This window comes from Biomphalaria glabrata, chromosome 4, assembly GCF_947242115.1.
Source record: "Biomphalaria glabrata chromosome 4, xgBioGlab47.1, whole genome shotgun sequence".
Lineage (NCBI taxonomy): Eukaryota > Metazoa > Mollusca > Gastropoda > Planorbidae > Biomphalaria > Biomphalaria glabrata.
Window position 1 is genome coordinate 30,509,754 of NC_074714.1, and position 26,125 is coordinate 30,535,878.

The 26,125-nt window shown below is 37.7% G+C and overlaps 3 protein-coding genes across 9 annotated transcripts in view; 2 read left to right on the forward strand and 1 right to left on the reverse strand.

Moving 5' to 3' along the window:
• LOC106079579 (uncharacterized) overlaps positions 1-10,012 on the reverse strand; it is a 54,362-nt gene extending 44,350 nt beyond the window's left edge. Inside the window, exon 1 of the mRNA XM_056026421.1 lies at positions 9,876-10,012. The gene's annotated coding sequence lies outside the window, so the exon portion shown is untranslated. The remainder of the gene's footprint in view (positions 1-9,875) is intronic.
• Positions 789-9,922, forward strand: LOC129925947 (uncharacterized). The gene is made up of 2 exons (XM_056027549.1): positions 789-935; positions 8,036-9,922. Exons 1-2 carry the CDS (start codon positions 789-791, stop codon positions 9,920-9,922), a joined length of 2,034 nt encoding a protein of 677 aa, XP_055883524.1.
• Positions 10,013-10,030: 18 nt separating the features above from the next.
• LOC106072114 (uncharacterized) overlaps positions 10,031-26,125 on the forward strand; it is a 37,243-nt gene continuing 21,148 nt past the window's right edge. For all 7 annotated transcript variants that reach the window (XM_056026422.1, XM_056026423.1, XM_056026424.1 and 4 more), the window contains exon 1: positions 10,031-10,152. In XM_056026422.1, coding sequence (XP_055882397.1) covers positions 10,054-10,152 — 99 coding nt within the window. In that variant the 5' untranslated portion in view covers positions 10,031-10,053. The remainder of the gene's footprint in view (positions 10,153-26,125) is intronic.

Sequence of the window (26,125 nt, forward strand, 5' to 3'; positions counted from 1 at the left end):
TGTGCCTGCACCACTGATCAGAGTACGCTATTGAAATGTTGGAATCTGAACTATGTCCTTCAAGTCGAGGCCAAAGTAATGCCTGACTAAGCACAGCAAGATTCAGCTCGTGCGGCCTAAGCCTTGATCTTTTTTTTGTTTTTTTGATTCTTCTTTCACTGTTGTTTTCCCCGCGTCCCCTCCACGACACACACACACATTTTAACAACTAAATGTTAAAGTTTCCCAAAAAGAATAGGGCATGCGCGACTGGACATTCCTTTGTTCAAGTCATTGGAAGGCGTATACAAACACACACACACTCACAGACGCATACACACACACTATGGTACACGTACACAATACAAACCAGAAACTTAAACATAGAGAAAAGATCAATACACACACAAACACAAAGAAATTACAAATTTTGAAATGAACTCAATCAACATGTGAATTAACCCTAACCTGTCATTACAAGATACTACTTATCCACAAAACTATATGAAAACAACTCATAGGTCAAGAATCTAGGCTAGACCATCAATTCATTTAGTGTGACCATCATTCCATCGAGAGTGACCATTATTCCATGTAAAAAGGCCATCATTCCATCTAGTGTGACCATCATTCCATCTAGAGTGACTATCATTCCATCTAGTGTGACCATCATTCCTTCGAGTGTGACCATCATTTCATCTAGAGTGACCATCATTCCATCTAGTGTGACCATCATTCCATCTAGAGTGACCATCATTCCATCTAGTGTGACCATCATTCAAAATAGAGTGACCATCATTCCATCTAGAATGACCATCGATACATCTAGTGTGATCATCATTCCATCTAGAATGGTCACCATTCCATCTAGTGTGATCATCATTCCTTCTAGAATGACCATCTATACATCTAGTGTGAACATCATTCCATCTAGTGTGACCATCACCAGACCGGGCGTTAGATAATAAACGGATATTCACATTTGACCATTTGTAAAAAAAAACAACAATCACTCAGTTATAGATACAGTTATAGATACAGTTATAGATGCAGTTATAGATACAGTTATAGATACAGTTATAGATACAGTTATAGATACAGCTATAGATACAGTTATAGATACTAAAAGACAGAAGACTAAATGTTCAATGACACACTGAGTCACCCAAAAGACAAAGAAAACAAAAAACAGATCAAGGTACATTTCTTATAGAACAGACTTTAAAGAGAGTGTTTTCACACCAACTGAGAAGCGGCCTCAGAATGCCCGCAAGTTTTAATATTTTCAGCACGACTATCAGAAGTTCTAAAATACATGTACAAAGTGGTAACAACCAATCAAATCCTCCCTCTCCAGACGTATGCGGGATGAAAGTGTTGCAGACGTGATTGTATTGTTTAGCCGACAGACAGCATGATACCGCGAAATGCAAAGATAAATCAATTTAATGTTATTTGTTAAAATGGAATTGGGTGGTGAATATTTCTAGGTATTTTCACAAGCTCTATCTGATGAGCTAATATGTCACTTTCATAAGCTCTATCTGATGAGCTAATATGTCACTTTCACAAGCTCTATCTCATGAGCTAATAAGCTATTTTCACAAGCTCTATCTGATGAGCTAATATGTCATTTTCACAAGCTCTTTCTGATGAGCTAATATGTCATTTTCACAAGTTCTATCATACAGTGCTCCCCCTGACCCCCTACCTGTAAAAAGAAGGGTCACCAACATATTTCTTTTTGCTGACCACTGCACTAATTGTAATATAGAATACTTTTTAGCCATATATTACCCGCGGCTCACGGGTCTTAATTTGCGTATCACTGTCGATACAGTCACTGATAGTGTTTTGGAAACAAGTAAAGGAAATAATAATGCTATAAGAAAGCGAATGCGTGAATTTAAAAAATAGTATGAACGGAGCTATCAAAATAGCTAATCGACCTAAATCCATTATTTTAAATAAAAACATTTGCTTGTAGGTCTACATATATTTAGATCTAGATCTAGAGTCTAAATACTATTATAATAGATGTAGACCTACATTTATAAGAGTGAATTTAATGGCTCAAGAAGCTTATTAATTATTATATGTTAGTATATTTAATATCCCCCACATAGAGCCTCATGTAGCCTGTCCAATCGTAGTGTGTTTACATAGCGGTGTGCACGACACATGAATGGGACTATTAAAATGCATGTTAACATGGAAGCTATAGCGAACGAATGTATGAATAATGTTTTAGGGTAAATTTGATTAAAATATGAAATGAATGGACTTTATTTTGTATGTTAACGTGTTAAAGTATTAAGTAGGTCTTGAGTTAGACATAGATCTAGATCTAGACTAATCTGGAGTTAAATATTGGCTTGGATAGAGCTCGTTCTGCGCGTGAATAAAGGATACGCTCTGCGCATGCGTGACCTATTTTTATTAGATGTACGCGATGTACACAGCTTCGCAGCTTCAGCGAACGAATGTATGAAAAATGCTTTAGAAAAACTAATTTGAATGTTAATTTGATTAAAATATGAAATCAATGGACTATAATTAGTATGTTCATGAATAGATAGATATACGTGTAACATTTCGGTATTGTCTAATGAAAGAATGTACCTCAGGAATTCTAAATTTGCAGATATAAGGAACGAATTTATGTAAAAATGCTTTTGAAACACAAATATGAAGGTTAATTTTTATTAAATAATGAAATCAATGGACTATATTTTGTATTTTCATGTGTTAAAGTACAAAACTGAGCAAAGTGTAGTTTTAAAAATTAGATATAGATCTATAGATTTTTTCGATTTATACATGGTAAACATGGCTTAGATAGATGAAATTATAATACTTTCATAGAGTTGGTCAACATTTTTTTTTGAGGGTCTTAAGTTTGTTTTAGGGCTACAATACATACACTACGTTCTCAGTTGGTAGGCCTATCCAAGGGACATTTGTGCCACGTTTTATCAAGATTGGTCAAACGGTTTTGATTTCTATTCGTAACACACAACACACACAACACACACAACACACGCACGCGCACACACACACACACACACACATACATACATACATACGCCTTACGTTCTACTTTATAGTATATATATATATATATATATATATATATATATATATATATATGGGTTCTAAAGGACTGTCAGTGCCAGGGGTGAAGGTGGGGATAAGCTCCCACTTTCCAAGAAATGCTCCCATGGCTTGTGTCTCTAAATGTCTCTGACAGTCAAATCCAGCTCCTGGCCTTCACGTGTGATTTTCCCAAAAATCTGGCGGAACCTGTTCTTAAAAACTGACAGAAGAAGGGATGAAAGGCGGAACACTGGCGCCTCAAAACCAGTTTAGCTTCGTGTTGATGGGGCACGTCAGCCTAAATAACGCAACCCATCAAGGAGAAGGAAAACTCCAAACCTCCACTTTGTGGCGAAACTCCACCGTGTCGGCTTGGAAATGACCAAGAGTAATAATAACCCCACTGCCTTTCCACTTGCATTTCATTTCACTAAGGCGAGTAATAGTGGAGCTCCCCCCCCCTCTATGTCCTTTTGACGGAGGTCTGGACTGCACTACTACAGACAGAGGTCTATGTCTCACTACTCTCTCCTACTGGATATAAACCCATCAAGAAGTTTTTTTTTCTGGAACTGGTGAATGTGATAGCATGAAGGGACCTGGATCCAGGATGTGATTATTCCACAGGGCATACCCAGGGCACAGTCCACCTTAAGCTTTTCTACTGCAAAATAGTTACATTTGGAGAGCTATGTGGACGGCGGAGAAAGGACCATTGGCCAACCCCACCTTGTCCCATGGATATTTCAGTTACAGTTTCAGACCCAGATGCTCTTTTAATTCAGTATTGGAGCAACTTGCCAAGACAGAAAACTTCCGTAAAATGCGGTGATTATATATATATAATATATATATATATATATATATATATATATATATATATATATATATAGAGAGAGAGAGAGAGAGAGAGAGAGAGAGAAGCCTGAGGAAACACCCAGCCAGTGTAGATTACATATTCTCCCCTCCCCTCTTTTTTTTTCGCCGCTAAAGTTACGTGGGGTAACTCTAGTCCGACATGCAGAAATAAAAAAGTGATCGTTTCTTTACTTCTTTTTGTCCAAACTATTGAGCCATGAAGAGATTTATATATATATATATATATATATATATATATATATATATATATATATATATATATATATATATATATATATAGTCGACCCACGGCGTAAGATACGCCGCTATTTAGCAGGGCCGGCTATAGGTCACTGCAACCTATTCGACCGCAGTGGGCCCCACACTTTCATAGGACCCGCGCTAATTCTGGGTATAAATTATTAAATTAAACCATTTTATAACTTATAACAGATTTCCCGCGGCCGCCGTAATTCTGTAATCTGGTGAAAGAAGCTTCTAATCCGTTTCGCATAGGGCCCCACAACGGTTAAGTCCGGCCCTGCTATTTAGTGACGGGTGAATACAGAGTGTATTACTTGTTCTCCTTCCTCCCCCCCCCCTCTTTTTTTCTCCGCTAAAACTATGTGAGGTAGAAATAAAAAAAAAAGTGATCTTTCTTGGTCACAACGGTCCGGCCCTGCAATTTTGTGACGGGTGAATACTACTTTTTCTCCTCCCCCCTCTTTTTTTTCGTAGGGTAACTCTAGTCCGTCCGACTTGCAGAAATAAAAGAGTGATCTTTCCTTTACATCTTGCGTGTCCGCTCTTGATCCATGAAGAGAATTATATGGTTGAGAGCAAAACAACGGGCGTAGCCGGTGTGTGTCATGCTAGTATGTAGAGTTTTATATATAGTGCCAGTCAACTTTGCAAGCTGCAAATATCATGATGAAATCAGATATTCGATGTCTCTAGTTTTTAAGATCTATAGGTGACATACAAAAGGAAAGACAGACAGGCCACACAAAGCATATAGCAACTTTTACCTTTTCAAGAACCGATGATAAATAATAATACATATTAGTATATTTATAATAAAAATCGATATTTGGTTAAAGACAAAAATCAGAAACCTACAAATGATCTTAACACTGTTAGAAGGACTAGAGCTAATTTGATTTGTGAACTACACAAATAATGTTTTCTTATTTTTTAATTAAAAAAAAATGAATGTAAAAATCAAAAGGAATGTACCTAATATAGGCCTTGATATAACCATGTTCATAGTAATAGTCGGACTTCAAAAGAGCTGATTGTAGTGGAGAAAGATATGCAATCTATAGTGTTGTGGAGAAAGAGATGCAATCTATAGTGTAGTGGAGAAAGATATTCAATCTATAGTGTAGTGGAGAAAGAGATGCAATCTATAGTGTAGTGGAGAAAGAGATGCAATCTATAGTGTAGTGGAGAAAGAGATGCAATCTATAGTGTAGTGGAGAAAGATATTCAATCTATAGTGTAGTGGAGAAAGAGATGCAATCTATAGTGTAGTGGAGAAAGAGATGCAATCTATAGTGTAGTGGAGAAAGAGATGCAATCTATAGTGTAGTGGAGAAAGAGATGCAATCTATAGTGTAGTGGAGAAAGAGATGCAATCTATAGTGTAGTGGAGAAAGAGATGCAATCTATAGTGTAGTGGAGAAAGATATTCAATCTATAGTGTAGTGGAGTAAGAGATGCAATCTATAGTGTAGTGGAGAAAGAGATGCAATCTATAGTGTAGTGGAGAAAGAGATGCAATCTATAGTGTAGTGGAGAAAGAGATGCAATCTATAGTGTAGTGGAGAAAGAGATGCAATCTATAGTGTAGTGGAGAAAGAGATGCAATCTATAGTGTAGTGGAGAAAGAGATGCAATCTATAGAGTAGTGGAGAAAGAGATGCAATCTATATTGTAGGATTCCCTTGGGCAAACTACTTTTTTTTTTAGTTGTGTGCCTCTAAGTTACAGAGAGCTCATTAGGACATTTCCATATGTAAGAACGAAAACATGGTCAGTTTTAAATCTTTCAGAGGTGGATTTCTGTTTAGGGGTAGTGGTCAGTTTTAAATCTTTCAGAAGTGGATTTCTGTTTTGGGGTAGTGGTCAGTTTTAAATCTTTAGAGGTGGATTTCTGTTTGGGGGTAGTGGTCAGTTTTAAATCTTTCAGAGGTGGATTTCTGTTTTGGGGTAGTGGTCAGTTTTAAATCTTTCAGAAGTGGATTTCTGTTTTGGGGTAGTGGTCAGTTTTAAATCTTTAGAGGTGGATTTCTGTTTGGGGGTAGTGGTCAGTTTTAAATCTTTCAGAGGTGGATTTCTGTTTTGGGGTATTGGTCAGTTTCAAATCTTCCATAGAGGGATTTCTGTTTGGGGGTAGAGGTCAGTTTCATGAGTACTAGGGGTAGGCAGAAAGTAAGATTCGCAGAACGACTTTGGCTCATCTCTTTGTCCTTGTGTGTCTCTCTTCACATTGTGAAGTGGTCAACATCTATTTCCACCGCATTGTAGTCTTGTTTGATTATATCCACATACGTGGGGGATTAGGCTGCCTTGACATTAGCTAGACCAAGACCAAGAGTTTGGAAATACCGGAATCTCAATACTGTTACAAATGACCAGTGACAGGAAGAGGTTAACGTGTGACCCCGGCGTACCCAGGGCACAGTCCACCTTAAGCTTTTCTACTGCAAAATAGTTCCATTTGGAGAGCTCTATGGATGGCGGAGAATGGACCATTGGCCAACCCCACCTTGTCCCATGGATATTCCGGTTACAGTCTTCAGACCTAGATGTTTCCTTTTATGTCAGTATTGGAGAAAATTGCCAAGACCGAAAACTCCCTTAAAATGCGGGGACTATATATTTATATATTTTTAAAAAGCCTGAGGAAACACCCAGCCTACACTAAATGACCCGGGCGATATAACAAAGCAGCGAGTGTTCTCTGGAATGTACATGTATAAACAAAGACAGGATGTGACGTGTCCTTACGTGTTATTCCAGAAGGTACTAGCAATGTCCAGTGACAGATAGAGGTCACTACTTGTGACGCCGGCAAGATGACACTGCAGCGGGTGTTTTCTGGAATCTACATGTATAAACAAAGACAGGATGTGACGTTTCCTCACGTGTTATTCCAGAAGATACAAGCAGTGTTTGTGCAACTTTGGAGAAGAATTTAGGGACCCTATATAAACCAGAGAGTTCATGTAAAAAGCTAGTCGTATGGAGTCGTTGGTAGAGTCGTAAAGTCAGTCGTCGTTACTGTTGTCTACTGTGCGAGACAGTAGAAGAGAGATGTGTACGACTCGATGCAGGTTAACTAGGGTAGAGTTAACTGGAGTGGACTACTGTCGTTAAAGTCTATACAGCGAACTACAGTGGCCTTGGGCCGTTACAGTCGATACAGTCGATGTAAGACGTGTACGGCTCTGATTCGGTAGACTTGAGTACGACATGGTTCAGCTTTGGGAGACCTGGAGCGACACTGGGAAGTGTGTCGGTGGTCTGTTCTGTGGAATACGGCTCGATGCAAGTTGAGAAGAGATAAATTGCAGCAAAGTGAAGAGATGAATAGCAACGAAGTATAACTAACTGTAAACTGACAGATATTGTATAGTCTTCTACGCTACATGTTACAGTGACGAATTGTTAGAGTTAATAGTCAATAAAGTTATATGAAGCTGAGAGTTGAGTCGTCAAGTTCTTTGCAGTGTTTTTATTTGTGTGCCTACTAGTACCTACATTTAGCCAGAAGATTCAGAAATACGTAACAATACAATGGCAAAAAAATGGAGGTCCATAAGGCATGTGTTGTACGCAACTGTACGGAAGTGGTCATGGACTCGCAAAACAAGAGCGAAAATTAATTTTATTTCATTTGCGCTGCCTCAGGGCGATCCTGAAACATTCCAAGCATCTTTACTATCCTCAACAATGCTGCCTGTGATAGCTTGGCCGTGTCCACCACTTTTAGAAATTAATCAATTAACTATATCACCTAGCCAGATTGCCACAATTATACTCAACTCAAGTAAATTAGCTGGCATATCAGTTCTACTCAACTAAGTCACCTATTCAGTTCTACTCAACTAAGTCACCTATCCAGTTCTACTCAACTAAGTCACCTATTCAGTTCTACTCAACTAAGTCACCTGGCCAGTTCTACTTAACTAAGTCACCTATCCAGTTCTACTCAAGTAAGTCACCTATCCAGTTCTACTCCACTAAGTCTTCTATTCAGTTTTACTCAACTAAGCCACCTATCCAGTTCTACTCAACTAGGTCACCTATTCAGTTCTACTCAACTAAGTCACCTATCCAGTTCTACTCAACTAAGTCACTTATCCAGTTCTACACAACTAAGTCACCTGGCCAGTTCTACTCAACTAAGTCTTCTATTCAGTTCTACTCAACTAATTCACATATTCAGTTCTACTCAACTAAGTCACCTATTCAGTTCTACTCAACTAAGTCACCTATCCAGTTCTATTCAACTAAGTCACCTATCCAGCTTTACTCAACTAAGTCTTCTATTCAGTTCTACTCAACTAAGTCACCTATCCAGTTCTACTCAACTAAGTCACCTATTCAGTTCTACTCAACTAAGTCACCTATTCAGTTATACTCAACTAAGTCACCTATCCAGTTCTACTCAACTAGGTCACCTATTCAGTTCTACTCAACTAAGTCACCTATCCAGTTCTACTCAACTAAGTCACCTGGCCAGTTCTACACAACTAAGTCACCTGGCCAGTTCTACTCAACTAAGTCTTCTATTCAGTTCTACTCAACTAAGTCACCTATTCAGTTCTACTCAACTAAGTCACCTATCCAGTTCTACACAACTAAGTCACCTGGCCAGTTCTACTCAACTAAGTCACATATTCAGTTCTACTCAACTAAGTCACCTATTCAGTTCTACTCAACTAAGTCACCTATCCAGTTCTATTCAACTAAGTCACCTATCCAGTTCTACTCAACTAAGTCTTCTATTCAGTTCTACTCAACTAAGTCACCTATTCAGTTCTACTCAACTAAGTCACCTATTCAGTTCTACTCAACTAAGTCACCTATCCAGTTCTATTCAACTAAGTCACCTATCCAGTTCTACTCAACTAAGTCTTCTATTCAGTTCTACACAACTAAGTCACCTATCCAGTTCTACACAACTAAATCTTCTATTCAGTTTTACTCAACTAAGCCACCTATTCAGTTCTACACAACTAAGTCACCTATCCAGTTCTACTCAACTAAGTCACCTATTCAGCTCTACTCAACTAAGTCACCTATTCAGTTCTACTCAACTAAGTCACCTATCCAGTTCTACTCAACTAAGTCTTCTATTCAGTTCTACTCAACTAAGTCACCTATTCAGTTCTACTCAACTAAGTCACCTATCCAGTTCTATTCAACTAAGTCACCCATCCAGTTCTACTCAACTAAGTCTTCTATTCAGTTCTACACAACTAAGTCACCTATCCAGTTCTACTCAACTAAGTCTTCTATTCAGTTCTACACAACTAAGTCACCTATCCAGTTCTACACAACTAAGTCACCTATCCAGTTCTACTCAACTAAGTCACCTATTCAGTTCTACTCTACTAAGTCTTCTATTCAGTTTTACTCAACTAAGCCACCTATCCAGTTCTACTCAACTAAGTCACCTATTCAGTTTTACACAACTAAGTCACCTATTCAATTCTACTCAACTAAGTCACCTATTCAGTTCTACTTAACTAAGTCACCTATTCAGTTCTACTCAACTAAGTCACCTATTCAGTTCTACTCAACTAAGTCACCTATTCAGTTCTACTCAACTAAGTCACCTATCCAGTTCTACTCAACTAAGTCACCTATCCAGTTCTACTCAAGCTACAGTTTTCTTGTTTTAAGTAAAAAGTACAAAGTAAATCTCAAACCTGTAGCCTTGAACTTGAGACATTACATCATTCTATCCGTAGAGTGAAAAGAATCACAACGATATTCCTTTTCTAGGTTCCTTTAGTTTGACACAGTTAATTTGTTTCAAGTTCTCTTGTCATCACGGATGTTATACTATAGACCACAACAATCACTTGAATAACGGTTTAACGTTAGATGCAATGGAAATCGATCTGTTTTGTAGTATTGAGTCTAGATCATAACATTGAAGATGTGTGGAGAATGTTCTCGTTGAATGTAAAATTGATTCGAATTGTAAGTAGACAAGATCTATTAAGAAGTCTAGATCTAGATCTAATTTGGTTCTCTGATGGTTGAGAGAAGAATTAACTGGTATCACCGATGGAATGTCATTTGTTTTACGCGAACGCCTCAAACAATATTGGAACAGCCCTCAAAACACTTTGGGGGGGGGGGTCAGATTGACGACCTTTAACCCTTGACACAAAGACGTCACTTATAGTATTGAACAGCAGAGGTAAACGAAAAAGAGGGAGTGCGGGGGGAAAAAATGTGAGGAGGGGGTGTCCTCACACCGCACAAAATTGAGTGTCTATTGAAGTCGAGCAAGTCGTGTGAATAGTTGTCGGTCCGTTGGTAGGGCGTCGAGGAACACAATGGCCACGCGAATAGCCACTGAGAAGTACACTTCATGCTTAAAAAATGTTAGAAAAAAAACACAAAACTTTGCCGTAGCCTGGGGGATGAAGTCTATGTAGATGTGTGTTGAGTGATAGGCAGATCAAACATTAGTATTGAGAACCAAGTGTAGTAGCTATATGTGAATGGATGGTGTGTGAATCATATACATTAGTCATTACATGTTTTTTTTTACTTCATTAGAAACATTAACAGACATTTAATATACTTCCTGACATTATTCTGAGATCTTAAACAAAACAGTAGATTAAAGAGTCAAGTAGTTAGGTCTATTTTCTGTGTGAAGTAACAATTTAATATTAGGCCTACACAAAACATTCAAGCGATATTTAGGCCCTACAAATGCAAAAATAGGTCTACTTAGTCAAATTACAAAGAACAGTATTTTTAGTTAATTCTAATCATCTACACTTCGATCATCTTTAAATAAAATATATTTTTTTTTATTAGATTGGGTTGCCCCCCGGACATTTACAGTCATATGTTATTTTTACAAATATAATTCACTTACACTACTACTTTTGTTCATTAACAAATACATCTTATGATGTCATGAGAAGTGTATACTTTCAAGAGGCCTGGTGGATCATATTCAAGAAACGTTAACAAGAAAAGAAATGACTCGCTGAAGCCATTACCAGATTCGTTCTACGCGTTATATCAGGAGGCCAACCGATAGTCAGTGCTTATCAGGTTAGTCTTCATCAATAAAGTATTATCAACGATTTATATGTGAATGTACTTCCTGAAGAATCAGAATGTATACACAAAGCTATTGACATTTCTACAGAAATTAATGTCTTGGAAACGTAGACATTTATTTCAGACGTTGACTACTTTATCCAGGGTGTATCCAGGGGATCAAGCACCTCTAGGGGACAGCCAGTCATACCCTCTAAGGAGGGTAGCTTTGCTCACTCTTGGTCCCCACTCGGTACACAACTCTCACCCGTGGCTCCCAGTAGCTGTAGCATGCGCAGCGGCCACACCCCATAAACGGCTTTGACTGGTTGGCTAAACCAGATAGAGGGTATTTGACGTGTCCGTGTCAAACCTAGCATGTGAAATCAGGATTTGGCGGCTTCCACGAAACGTCACAATAAATAAACCAATCGGACATAAAAGCAGCGACCAGCACAGCGCTGTGGACCACTCTAGTGCAGGACAAGACACACAGAAAGCCTCTGGTCATCCACTGCACCCAAACTGGTCCCCGGATGTCTTGATCAAATCTTGCTTCTGGAAAAAAGATGGTCTTTAGGGCGAGAAAGTGTTGCGTGATACCCCTAATTTTCATCCAAATTGACAGCGGAAGTCACTTAGTAAAACTATACTTTAGCCAAGACATAGTTACAATAAATCACGTGACCGAAGGTGCCTGTCCAATAAGACAGACTTTAAGATTTAAGGGATGCTTCATATTGGTACATGCCAGTATCCAGGGCCGCCACGAGGGCCCACGAGAAATTAAAGAATGCTGCCCCCCCCCCCTTTTTTTTTCTAGATAAAAAATTCATAAAGACTGAGCTGGATACTGTTCTAAAAATGCCCTTTGATTTAAATCCATCTTTTGTAGACCATTCCGTATTTCCCTTTCATATTCGCCCCGTTGTTGTATCCATGAAGTACAACCATGAAACATGAACTAGGAACAATTTTTTTTACAGAAATCAGACATTTTGGTTCTTTTTGAAAAACATTAAAAACTGATGAAGTTCTGACTACTCACTTATGCTCCTGTATTTGTGACGATCATAATTGATTAGCTGCGGCAGGTATATTATAATAAATAGTGTAATTGATCATGATCAATATACAATATTTTGATAACTACATGGTTAAGGTTACATGGTGTAGATGTGGTTATGTTAATTTGTTGTTTTTTTTATGGTAAGTTCAAGCATAATCCGAAAAAAAAAGCTCGAAATACAACAGCCAATGACAGTGGTGCTCCGACTCCAAATCTGCATTGCAAGCTTTGGGGCGGATGAAGACTGACATCCCATTGGTACATAAGAGCCTGAAGCTGTTGGACCTAATAACAGCCGACCATAGGGATGTCACCTTCATCTGGGTCCCCTCCCATGTTGGCATTGAGGGAAACGAAGCCGCAGACAGAGAAGCAAAGAGAGCCCTAAATCATGCGGTGTCAGGAACCCAAATTCCCTGCTCGGACCTGAGACAAAGTATTGCTTCTGCCACCTATCGAGAGTGGCAGAACCGATGGGAGGCTGAGACTCACAATAAACTCAGGCAGATTGTGGCGGATGTCAGGTGGCGGCATACATCTAAGGGCCTGACAAGGCGTGGTAGCACGACCATGTCCAGACTTAGGATTGGCCACACCTACATCACGCACTCTTTTGTGCTGAAGAGAGACGAGCCCCCACTTTGTGAGTACTGTGACTCTCGCCTCACCGTGGAACATATCCTCGTTGATTGCCCCAGATACCAGGATGTCAGGGAGAAATATTTTAGAGCCACTAACTTAAAAACACTATTTGATAATGTCGACCCTGGGAAGGTACTGGGCTTTATCCGGGAAGTGGGGTTATCTACGAAGATCTGATTTATGATTTTGTGAACATGTACTATTTACATTAGATTTTTACCAAATAGTTAAATGTTTACCACCTTTAATATTTTAACTGTGAATAGACCTTGATTTTAATGATATGACTGTATAGAATCTGGCCCTTGTTGTTTAGAGAGAGAATAGTCCTTAAAGGACTGCATGCACGACATGGCCTAAATTGTGCCGATGTGCCTAAAATCAAAACCAAACCAAACCTTTTCGACGTTCCTTGCACTTTCATAATAATATTCACGAATGTATTTTGGAGAAGTGTGCAGTGTATCCACAATCATCTGACATACACGGAGTCAGAGTTGCCTACACATTTTTCCAACAAATGAAGCAACTCAGCGCTGAATTATTTTTCTTGAGTTTAATACAAAGTAAATAATCCAAAGTACAAGTCACTTAAACAATGACTTGAAATAAAACATAGTAAGGCAGCTTGTTTCTCATATTCCAGGGTGGCGACTCCCTAGAAAACAACATTTTCGTTCGAGACCCCTTTAGAAGCTGGAGCCCAGAGGAGCGACGAAGGCTTCCACGGTGAGGCCCGTGAGTTTTTAAAGAATGTAATAAAAAAAGAAAGTCAAATTCCTTTAGGTTTTATTTATCATTTATATTAATTGAACACTGTGTATAGAATCCAAAGTGACGTCATGAAAGTTCATTGAAAGGTTGTTGTTTTTCTTTTCGGAAATTGTTTGCCTGCATAATTTTTAAGCCTTTGTAAAAGTTCTTCCTGGAGATAGAATAGGGTTTGTTGGACTAGTCCGTTTCGTTTCTTTGATATTGGGCCGGAAGTCGCTTTTTTATTTATTTATTTTATGAGTATTTTACCCAAGATCTGTGTTGTTTTTTTAGGACTAGCTTATTTCATGTACCCGGCATTTTCCGATACACAATTTAATACACAAAGTAATTGTTGAAAAAAATTGTAGTGATTTTAAACTTTAAATGATTACTTAAAAGGGTGTTACTCTAATCAATTTGAATATTATTTTGTTATGAATGTCACTGTTTATTTTGTGTCTGTTCTAGTTTCTTAAATTTTTCTTGAGTAAAGGGGTCGTTTTTCTCCTAGCAGCCTTTGTAAAATATTGGTCCTAAATAATGCTATGTTTATAAACGAAAAATCGCATGGCTGCATTATGATGAATGTACGTGTTAGTTCAATATATTTTATATTACTAGGTAACTATAAATAACGCATAAATAGATGTAAGTTTAATTTTTTTTTCTGTTAGATATAGTCATATGACAAATTTTTGTTTATATCCTAATTCTAAAAAGGAATAATAATAGAATTATACAGTAAAAATAATCACTAAGTTTTTCTTTTAATAGTTTTGAAAGTCTAACTGAGTTTGTGTTTTTGCAGATGTACACAAGCTACACTATGAGTCAGTCCATCTCTTCTGACTATTTAGAAATGAGAGTAAAAATGTAGGCTTCGATATTATTAGCCTGAATTTAAGAAGTTACAATCTTCAAACAACTAATATATTGCCTCTTCCATAAAACTTTGTACTTAAAAAATAGGCCTATTATTATAAAAAAATAATCAGTCATTATAGACATCATTCACAATTTTATTCTTAGGTTTAGGCATTGAAAAGTAAATTTATTAATAAACTAAAATCGATCTAAGTCTAAGTACTAACTTTTTAAATAAGTCATTATAAGTAGAAGTATTATAATGAATATTGTATAGATCTAGATTGACTATATTATAGATAGATCTATAGATCTCTAGTTTAGTAGATTAAGTATAGAGTATAGTAAACGTATTACAGTATTATTAGATCTATGTCTTATGTCTATATCTAATTAATTCTAATAATCTAATAATTAAAAAACTTTAGTCTTTATTAATATCTAGACTTTTTTCTTATAAAAACTGACTATAGGCATAGCATAGGCTAGACTCGGCAATCTAGTCTCAAGATAGAATCTATACTATTAGGCCTACTAGATCTATTCAATTTTTATATATAGATCTAGACTAGAATTAGATTATAGATCTAAATATACTAATGGATAGATGATATGAGGTGTTAGCTAATAGCGTTGCTCAAGAAACAAACCTGGATTTTTCAAAACTTTAATACTTGGTATGTAATAGTAAAACAGCACCTACCTAAATAAATCGTAACTAGCAATCAAAAACCTATATTTATTGTAGTATATATAGGTCTGTGGTTGTATTTTATATAGCCTTCGTAACTTCTTCTATAGAGAAATGACTTTTTGTAATTTCTTTTACTAAAAATTGGGCTATTCGCGTCTGACACATATATAAATTTTATGTTCAGCAACAAACCCCATTGAAGATGTGTCAGGTTTCGTTCAAGTTGGCAAGGAGTCTGAACTTTTTTTGCGCCCCCAACCCCCTTCTGTTGTTGATAATTGCTGGCCTGTAGCTCCAAACAGCTAGTACAACTGAACCAATGAAGGCGTTTAATATTTAAAAAAAATTAAACTTTAAAAAACTCGAACAAAGACTTAATATAACTTTTAGTGTTCACAGATTTAACTAGAGATGAGATATAGATCTAATAGTAATGGAAATAAACTGATATTGAAACAAAATCTAGCTTACAACAACAACAAAAAAGTCTTTACTCCTTCATGTCTTAAGATCGTCTCCCATTGACACTAGGTACGTCAACTTCATCATGGTCACTGCAGAACCAACCAATCAATCACTTCACTTCTTCTCACCCCACACTACATAACACACACACACACACCTTTTGTCAGGACGTTGTGTCCTGCCCCATCCATATGAGAGGAACTATAGCGCACCCCTCCTAGTGAAAATGTTTGTATAATCGACTTTTTAATTACCGGAAATAGATCTACTTACATGGCGGGGTATTCGACTTAAAACAAATATAAACTAACAACCCGCGAAAATTCAAGGCTAGAAATGAGCAGGCGCTTATGGAAAAAAAAATCGCGGGAATCCCTCGCACCTGCTCTGTTTTATTTGTTCTAGTTTCCAAAATAATTTCTTAAGTACGAATATCTTTTATATTTTCAAAGGATAATGGAATAATTAGAATTTATTTAAAATATTTAAGTAATTTTTTTCTATTTAATATATTTTTTTGAAGTAACTTTGGAATGATGATTTGACCGCCACCAAGGTCTGCCGCCAAGAGGTAGCGGCGGCCCGCCAGTATCTTATGATAAACAACATTAATACAGCAATTTATTTATTAAAAAAAAACGTTTTAAAAAAGCTTATCTAAGGGAAATAACAAAAACGCTACCATATATCTCTATACTGCATGAATATACCCCCTTTTCTATTTAAAACAAAATTATTTAATTACCACCAATTGATTACCTAATTATTTTTTTTTTTAATTGATTCATCTATTCAACTTAACATAGTGACACTTATATAATTAGGCAACATTTCAACTTGATCCGATTACGTTACTTCAAAAGATAAGATTAATTCCTACGCATTTCTTTGTGTCAATCATTCATGTACGGTAGTAATGGGAACTCTGCTAAGTCGTTGGTTTTCCTGGCTGATTCAAATAACCAATTCCATTTTCTAATGGCACTAGGTAGAAGGAGCACGTTGTTGAACTTATAGGAATTTGTGCTAGCATAGGGGAAAACGTGTATGCCTTTATCTTTGTGTATTTCTGAGTATTGTTTAGGTTTTGTTTTTCTATTGGGTAGATATGGCTGAATGGTCGTGTGGACTGCTGTCTCGAATTGATTATACCGGGTTCGAACCTTGCCCGCTGCTATCCTTCGTCGCCCTGCGGGCGTTTTGGGTTAAGATCTTCATCAGCACTTGGATTATTATTATTTGGGCATAATATCTAGATCTGTTTGTCACTGTTCTGAATCTTGATAAAAAATCATAGACTATATAGTTAATAATAAAAACTGATTTTAGATTATACGCTGCAACCTCTTTCGGTTTATTTATAAACCTCAGGAAAACAGAAGTCATGTTCCAGAAGTGACCCAATAAAACCTACTCAGTCCCAAAGATCATCGTAAACGGAGAGCCCCTCAACGTGGTAGACCACTTCACATATCTGGGTAGTGTGGTATCAAATGACGCCCCACTTTCAAGGGAAGGGACAGAAGCGCCTTTGGACGCCTTCAGGCGAGAGTTTGGCGGAATAAATCGCTCCGCCTGCCTACAAAAACTCCTTGTCTACCAGGCGGTGGTTCTCTCAAAACTTTAATATGGCTCTGAGACATTGACACTAGACAGAAAACAACTAAGTCTACTTGAGCGCATTCACCAAATGTGTTTGCGCTCCATCATGGACATACGGTGGCAAGACCGCAATACAAACAGCGATGTCCTTACGAACGCCGGTATGGACAGTATAGAGGGATTTCTTATGGTCCGACAGTTATGCTGGGCAGGGCACGTATCCCGTATGACGGACGAACAAATGCCAAAGGCAGTCTTTTTTGGTGAGCTAAAAGGTGATCGACGTAACAGAGGCGCCCAACGGAAACGCTTCAAAGACCAGCTTAGGCGCCAACTAGCCTTAGCTGACATAAAAGAGAGCAACTGATTGCATGCGGCCTGAGAACGAGACAGCTGGAGGTCACTCACAAAGGCCGCGGGATACACATTTGAGAAAATCCGCTGCCGAGGACAGACGCAGACGGCGAAAAGAAAATCTAAATCGACCACCTGCGGACAATGGTTATGCTTGTCCTGGGTGTGGCAAAATATGTAGTTCACAGCAGGGACTGCGTAGCCACGAGAAATATTGCATTCCTCACTGATCTTCGGACTCGAAGACAAGCCTTATTTATTATATATATATATATATATCATAAGCGTAGCCAGAATTTTTTTAGGATCCCCCCCCCCCCCCGCGAAAAAAAAATATATGTATATTTATATTTATATGTTTGTGTGTGTGTATATAATTAATCTTTATTATATTCTGACTCTTCATTCTTTCGGAAGACTTTTATTGTACCCTAGAATAGGTTGTTCCTGAAGTTAGTGGAAAAATTGTAGACTCCACGGTACCTTTTAGGAGCGGAGCCCCGCCGCCAAGAACTATTTCCGGTATTGAAAGGTAATGTGACGATCACACTTGCCGGGGATTATATTATCAAACTTGATAACTCAATGAAGTGAAGAAAGAAACATCTCTCTGTATTTTCTTAAAACTTCTTTAATAATACTTATTCAACTTTCACATAAAATTAACTTCTCAATTCAATAACAACTTGACTTGATACTTCATAAATAAAACTTAAAGATACATGAAACTTCACTTAGTATAACTTCAACTTCAACTAATAAAACTTTAATTAATGGACCCGCTTGTTGATATGGTGCGCAAAGGTGCACGCGTTCAATATAATAAAGTATCATTCTCCGCCATGACACTAATGGTTGTTGTTTGTTTATTGCTGACTGTGAACCTAGATCATAATTAACATGGTGGCAGCGGTATATTAATGATCAGAGGTAATCATTAATCAGTATATAAAAGTTTATTGTTTGCAATAATAAATAGACAACAATTCAAGGCTACGCCGTGCAATGGCAGCTAGAAATTTCCTTCCTGTACCCGAGCCGCTCGAGGTAGAAGGAAACATGGCCGCTAATTGGCAAAAGTTTCACCGGAGCTGGCGAAACTATGAGTTAGCCATTAAATTGTCGGAAGAATCAGATGAGGTCAGAGTGGCCACCTTTCTAACAATTATAGGAACAAAAGCGATGGACATATATGATGGTCTTGAAATTGAGAAGGTAAAAGAAAGAAAGATGGAAGAAATAGTGAACAAATTTGAAAGTTTTTGCATTGGAAAAACGAATGAAACTTATGAGCGCTATGTGTTCAATACTCGTGAACAGCAAGAAGGCGAGGACATTGAAAAGTACATAACAAATTTGAGAAGACTAGCAAAAACGTGTTGTTTTGAACGCCTGGAAGATAGCTTGATTAGAGACAGAGTAGTTCTTGGTATTAGACATGAATGCCTCAAAATGAAATTGCTACAAGATAGTAGTCTCACATTGGAAAGGTGCAGAGATATTTGCAGAGCATACGAGACCGCCAACAAACAGTTGAGACAAATACAAGCCGACCCTCCAATCATTGAGAAAGTATCAACACCTTCAAGAACAAACATTCAGAAAGGTAAATGCAGGTATTGTGGAAGGATTCACGAATACATTAAAGAAAAGTGCCCTGCATGGGGTAAAATGTGCCTAGCGTGCAAGGGGAGACATCATTTTACTGTGATGTGCAAAAAGAAAATTCAGCAGGTGTCAGATATGTCTAACGATGAAAGACAGCTACAGTCGGACACAAGAGATGATGTCATGATGGTAAAAAATGAATGGGTGATGTCTTTGGAGAACCACAAAACGAAAAGGATGACAGCAGTTATGACAGTAAATGGTCACCGAGTAAGGTTTCAAATGGATAGTGGAGCTGATGTAAATACCATCCAGGAAAAATACGTAAATAAGAATCAGATAGAAAAGGCAACGCAAAGATTACTAATGTGGAATAAGACTGAAATGAGACCCATAAGGAAAGCCACTCTAACGACGAGAAATGAGAAAACTAACGAAACATTCGAGGTGGAATATATAGTTGTACCAAATAATCTTGCATGCCTTCTAGGTCATGAAATTTAACAAGAATGAAGTTAATCAAAGTCAATAAAGATAGGTTCATAGCATCAGTAGTGAATAACCAAGAAGAAGACTATAGTCCAAGTTTACTGGTAATTTGGGTGACTTAGGAGAAGTGTCTTTAAAGATTGATAGCAGCATTAAGCCCAAGGTTCTGCCGTGTAGAAAGATCCCTATTGCTTTACAAGAAAGAGTTAAGGAGGAGTTAAAGACCCTAGTGCAGAGAGGAATCATAGAACCAGTGATAGAGCCTACAGAGTGGGTGAGTCAGATGGCAATTGTGGAAAAAGCTAATGGAAACATTAGGATCTGCATAGATCCACAAGCCCTGAATAAAGTTTTACTAAGGGAATTATATAATCTTGCTACTTTAGATGACATATTGGCAGATTTGAACGATGCCAAAATATTCAGCAAATTGGATGTGCAAGAAGCTTTCTGGCATGTCAGACTAGACACAGCGTCATCTAATTTGACAGCAATGATAACCCCTTTTGGTAGATACAAATGGAAACGATTACCCTTTGGACTGAAAGTGAGTTCAGAAATTTTTCAGAGACGATTAAATCTAGCACTAGAAGGACTGAAAGGCTGTTTCAATTACGTTGATGATATTATAGTGGTAGGAAGAGGAAGAACGAAAGAAGAAGCACTCAGAAATCATGATATTAACCTAAGAGAGCTGATGAAGAGATGTCAAGAAAAGAAGATTAAACTGAACCATGAAAAGTATGTTTTTAGAACAGCTGAGATTAATTTTAATTTTTTGGGTCATATTATTACAGAAGCAGGAATAAAACCAGACCCGAACAAAGTATCTGCGATTTTGAGTTTGAATGCTCCAAAAGATATTTCATCAGTCCGAAGATTCTGTGGCATGGTTCAATATCTTGCAAGATTTGTTCCAGATTTGTCGACAGATTTACAGCCCATAACAGAGTTGATCAGAAAGAACACACCATTTGTTTGGTCTGATCAATGCACACGAGCTTTCAACAAGATAAAACAGAAAATATCGACTCATGGCACATTGATATATTTTGACCCTAACAAAGAGCTTACATTACAAGCAGATAGTAGCCAAAATGGGTTAGGAGCAGCGTTATTACAAGATGGCAGTCCAATAGCATATGCTTCTAGATCATTAACTGATACTCAGAAAAGATGGGCACAGATTGAAAAAGAATTGTTAGCAGTGGTTGTTGGTTTGGAACGTTTTGACCAGTATACGTATGGCAGGACAGTTATAGTTCAGAATGACCATAAACCACTGGAAAACATCCTTCAAAAACACTCAGTTCTGCTCCGAGAAGGCTACAAAGTCTAATGATGCGTCTTTATCGTTACGATATCCAGTTTCAATATGTCAAAGGCAAAAATTTGTTCATAGCTGATACTTTGAGTAGAGACCCATCAGAGGAAAAGAGTGATATCCCTGATGTTTGTGTCAATACAGTCGGACTGGCAATACCAGATGCAGTGCTGGAGAAAGTCAGAATCGAGACAGAGAAAGATAGAACAATGCAAACACTTATTCAGTATATCCTAAATGGATGGCCAGACAAACATAATAGTTTACCTGAACTCAAACAATATTTTTCACTAAGAGACATGTTAACATACGAAGACGGACTCCTGTTGAAAGGAGAACAAATAATCATACCGATATCACTTCGCAAGGAAATAGAAGAAAAACTCCATGCAGCACATCTGGGAGTAGACTCAATGAAAAGAAGAGCAAAAGAAACAGTTTTCTGGCCTGGATTATCAGCTCGAATACAGGAAATAGCCAACTCATGCTACATTTGTCAGAAAAATAAACCAGCAAAACAGGGAGAAGAATTAATACATCACGAAATAGGTTCTAATCCGTGGGACAAGATTGGAATTGATTTATTTCAAATGTGTGACCAACAATATCTAGCCGTAGTGGACTATTATTCAAACTTCATAGAGGTAGAAAACATGCAGTTGACAACAACACACGCAATTATAAAGAAACTGAAAGTTTTATTTGCAAGATATGGGGTGCCCAAAGTTTGTATATCTGATAGCGGACCTCAGTTCACATCGGAATATTTTTCCAAATTTATGATGGAATGGGGAGTGACTCATTTGAAATCTTCTCCAGGACACCATCAATCCAATGGAAAAGCTGAGTCAGCAGTTAAAATTTTGAAGAACATAATGAAGAAATCTAGAGAATCAAAGTCAGATGCTTATGAAGCTCTTCTGGAATTTAGAAATACTCCAAGGCAAGACACAAATCTAAGCCCAGTTCAGATGTTTTTTGGTCGGATGACTCGAACACTGATACCAAACAAAAGGAGTAACATTAAGATTTCTACATGTCAAGAGAACATTGTGAGAAGGAAAGAAAAACGTCAGATGAGTGTAAAAACATCTTATGATAAGAGGTCAAGAAATTTAAGTCAGCTGAAAACTGGACAGATGGTCTATTTCCAATCTCCTAATGACCCTACATGGAGACGTGGAAGAATCCAGTCTCAAGTCAATCAGAGAGCTTACATTATTCGAGGTGACAATGGTGCAGTGTACCAAAGAAACAGAGTGCATATTAACCCGAACAGAGAAACAGAAGAAGATATATTTCCCGATACTGATAACAACATACAGGACAATAGAACTCAGGATCAACACGTTCGCCACTCATCAACTCATCATTCCCTGCGACCAAGGGATCAGTTGAAGAAACCGACAAGATTCAATGACTATGTGTCTTAATGAACTATTGAATGTTGATTTTTAAATGTGATATGTTTCATATTGATTGAAGCGTATACATGTATGTTACTTTTAGTTGTTTATGTTGTTGTTTTATTTTTTTTTTCTATGATACTCCCCGAAATGTTTTATTTTTTAATATTTTTTTTTAAAGAAAAGGGGATGTTGATATGGTGCGCAAAGGTGCACGCGTTCAATATAATAAAGTATCATTCTCCGACATGACACTAATGGTGGTTGTTTGTTTATTGCTGACTGTGAACCTAGATCATAATTAACACGCTAATATCACAAAACTTATAACCATTACTAATCGAGGACTAAGCGAGGACCATCGCTCTACAAGAACTACAACTATGCGAGGACCCCGTCTAACTGACTTTCCCCTAATTTATACTTTCTTTGATCGTACGTTCCAGAATCATGGAACCTTCTCAGATAATTATTTTAGTAGCTTTGACCTTCTAGAAGCTGACGTGTGCTATTTTTTTCCCTTAACCTCTTTCTTTGATTGGATACCTAAAATTAACTTGTTTACGCTGGACACTTGCACTGGTTTGAACTCGCTTCTAGAAACTGGTCGAAATAGGTCACAGACTCGACTCGTGACAGGTATATACAGTGCATTATTCTGCTATTAAAAAGTTTTATTTCAAAACCGAAGGTGCTATTCTTACTGACTGAGATCTTCCCGCGCCGTTCGGCTCATTTGGCGGCAAGCTGTTTCCACAAAAATCTGTCACTAGCAATGTCTGAAGCCTCTTCCAACTTACTCTGAGGACCTCCATGAAAGTGTAGCGTGAAGTTGTATTAGGATGTCATTGATTGCGATTTCCTCGTATTGGCCTCCATGTCATTGCAACTCTTATTATGCGTAATTCAATTTGTCGGAGAACATGCCCCGCAAACCTCATGCGACGCTCTGTCACAAACTTACCAAGGGGTCGACTCCCAGTTCGGCATAGGATTTCCTTGATTGAGATCTATAACTGACTCCTAAAATCCATCTTAGCCATCTTAGTTGAGCCACATTTAGTCTTTTTCAATTTTGGCAGATGACTATCCACTGCACTTTATTAATGGAGCCCAGCCACTGGTAGAAATTTGTAACCTTTCTTGGCTACGCTCTTGGAACTAGGTGACTGTAGTTCGCTTTAGATTTTATATCGAAAATGGAAGTTTTGTCGTCAAAATTATCTGTTGGGGAGTTTTCAACTAAAAAATCTCTGGAATTTTTTTTAAATTTGCTGAGTGTAGTTTGCTTTAGAATAGGCCTTATCTTGAAGAGGGGGTTTTCAACCTCAAAACTCTCTGTAGGGGGATTTTAAACTCAAAACCATCTGGAGTGGTTTTAAACTTAAAAAAAAAAAGCCATCTGAAGGAGGGGGGTTTAAAATCAAAACGCCCCTTTGGCTTGGCTCTGCTCAAAGAATTTTTTTTTATATTGAATAGGTATTTTTTAGCATCAAACCCCGATGAAGGGGGGTTTAAACTCAAAACCCTCATTGGCTACGCTCATAGCATTTTGAGTGCGTAATTTGCTTTTTTTTATTTTGCAGAGGTGGTTTTATAGTAAACTTCGGAGGGGGTTTTAAAATCGAAATCTTCCTTAGCCATGCTCTTGGAATTTGGGGATTGTCATTTGCATTATTTATTGTTTGTTTTGTTTTACAGAAAAGGGGAATTTCAATGCAAACCCCCCTGGTAGGGGTTTTAAACTCAAAACCCCTTTGCTGCGCTGGGGGAAGTGGTGGTTTAGTATTAAAATCTCACTTAAATAAACAAAATCAAAGCAAAAAATCAGTCACTAAATTCCGTCTCCCCCAACCCCCACCCCCCGCAGGGGGGATTTCATTTCGGGGGGGGGGGAGGGGTTGAACCCAAACCCCCCAGCAAAATAATAAGAAAGTTAAAGCTACCTACGGGTCTAATCATTTAAAGTGTAAACAATTTATAAAACCTTTAAAACACAATAACTAATCATACATTAACCAATTTAATTTCATTATTTTTCTTCCATAAATTCCTAATGGATCAATGTACAATAAGATGGTGAGCAAATGTTTAATTAGGCCAATGGATTCATTAAAACTTGTTCTTGTTTGCCAAGAAAAGTCTTAGTGTACTGCTGTGAGCCTATTATAGTGACGTACTGGTAAGCGGTGTCAAGTTTTTTTTTCCCTTTGACGTCATGGACAAATTTTCATTCACAAAACATTCTAGCCAAAATTAATTTTTCTATAATGAGACATTTTCAAACCAATATAACGGTCGCAGTGACGTAACTAAGGGGGGGGGGGAGGGGGGAGAATTTGAAAATCCCCCCGGGCCCTCACCTGGGGGGGGGGGAGGGCAAATGGGTGTCCGAAATTTATTTGTGAATACATAAATTAATATATTTGATTGAAAAATAGTGTCAACCGGTGTCTTTTTTTTTTCAACATTTATGGATTAAATTTATCACAAAGACTAAACCTAGATCTAGGTCTATCAGTACGTTGACTTTGTTGACAAAACATAAACAACAAACGATGACGTAATATCTTATAATATTAGCACATCCTTTCTTTTGAAGTTATGATCACACCCTTCCTTTTAAAGTTCTTAAGAGTGATATCTACTAGCAGGGCCGGCCCTAGCATTTGCGGGGCCCTATGCGAAATGGATCGCGCGGGGCCTAGACTGGGTAGGGATAAGCATAATGTCAAAATTATTTTTTTTTGAATTAGAAAATAGGCCTACTTTCGTCTTTGCAATAAATTTTTAATAAATGAAAGCTCGCAATGCATCTTTTTATTTATTGGAACCCCAAAATGTCAATTTGGTCTATTCTTCATGAGATTTGAATAAATTCAAAAAAAGTTCAGGAATTTATCGTATATTTTGCCTTTTCATGAGATTTCCTGGAGGCCCTGGAAAATCAGGAGGTCGCGAAAACCCTGTTATTTTATATACGTTATAATGGTTTAATTTAATACTTAGAATTAGCGCGGGGCCTGTGAAAGCGCGGGGCCCACTGCGACCGCATATGCTGCAGTGGCCTAAGGCCGGCCCTGTCTAGTAGGAACTTTAACAATTCGTCCGCTTCTGGTTGTCTTGACTGGCACAACAAGTTCTCTAGACGTTGGTCTATAACTGTCTGTTTCGTTTTTTCCAACAGTTTGCAGTTCATTGTCTTCATCGGTATCATAGTACCCAGAGATGTCTTCATCGAAACTCTTATTCAAAAAGCGTTGATTTCTTCTGTATGTTTTTCCATAGTTTGTCTTTATGATGTAAGATCTGGGTGCTGAATGTTTTTTTATGACAACTGCTTTCTGCCATGTTTGACCTAGACGAACTCTCCGACAGAATAATCTTTAGGTAGTCTAGCTTTTGCATCATATTTCACTTTGCTTTTCATCTGTCGTTCGTTGAGTAATGTCTCTGCATTTTCAGCCACCGATGGTTTCAATAGTTTGGGATCAGTTGGAATGATTCCCTGAGTCTTCTACTCGTCAGCAGTTGTGATGGTGAATACGGCAGTCCACTTATCGGAGTATTTCTATACTCGAGCATAACGAGATATGGATCTTTCCCACTTTTGT

Bases quoted from the DNA above. Each gene is read 5' to 3' on its own strand.
- LOC129925947 (XM_056027549.1), top strand. From the start codon at position 789: ATGACCATCGATACATCTAGTGTGATCATCATTCCATCTAGAATGGTC. The intron at 936-8,035 runs GTTAGATAATAA...TCACCTATTCAG, and splicing joins TGACCATCACCAGACCGGGC to TTCTACTCAACTAAGTCACC.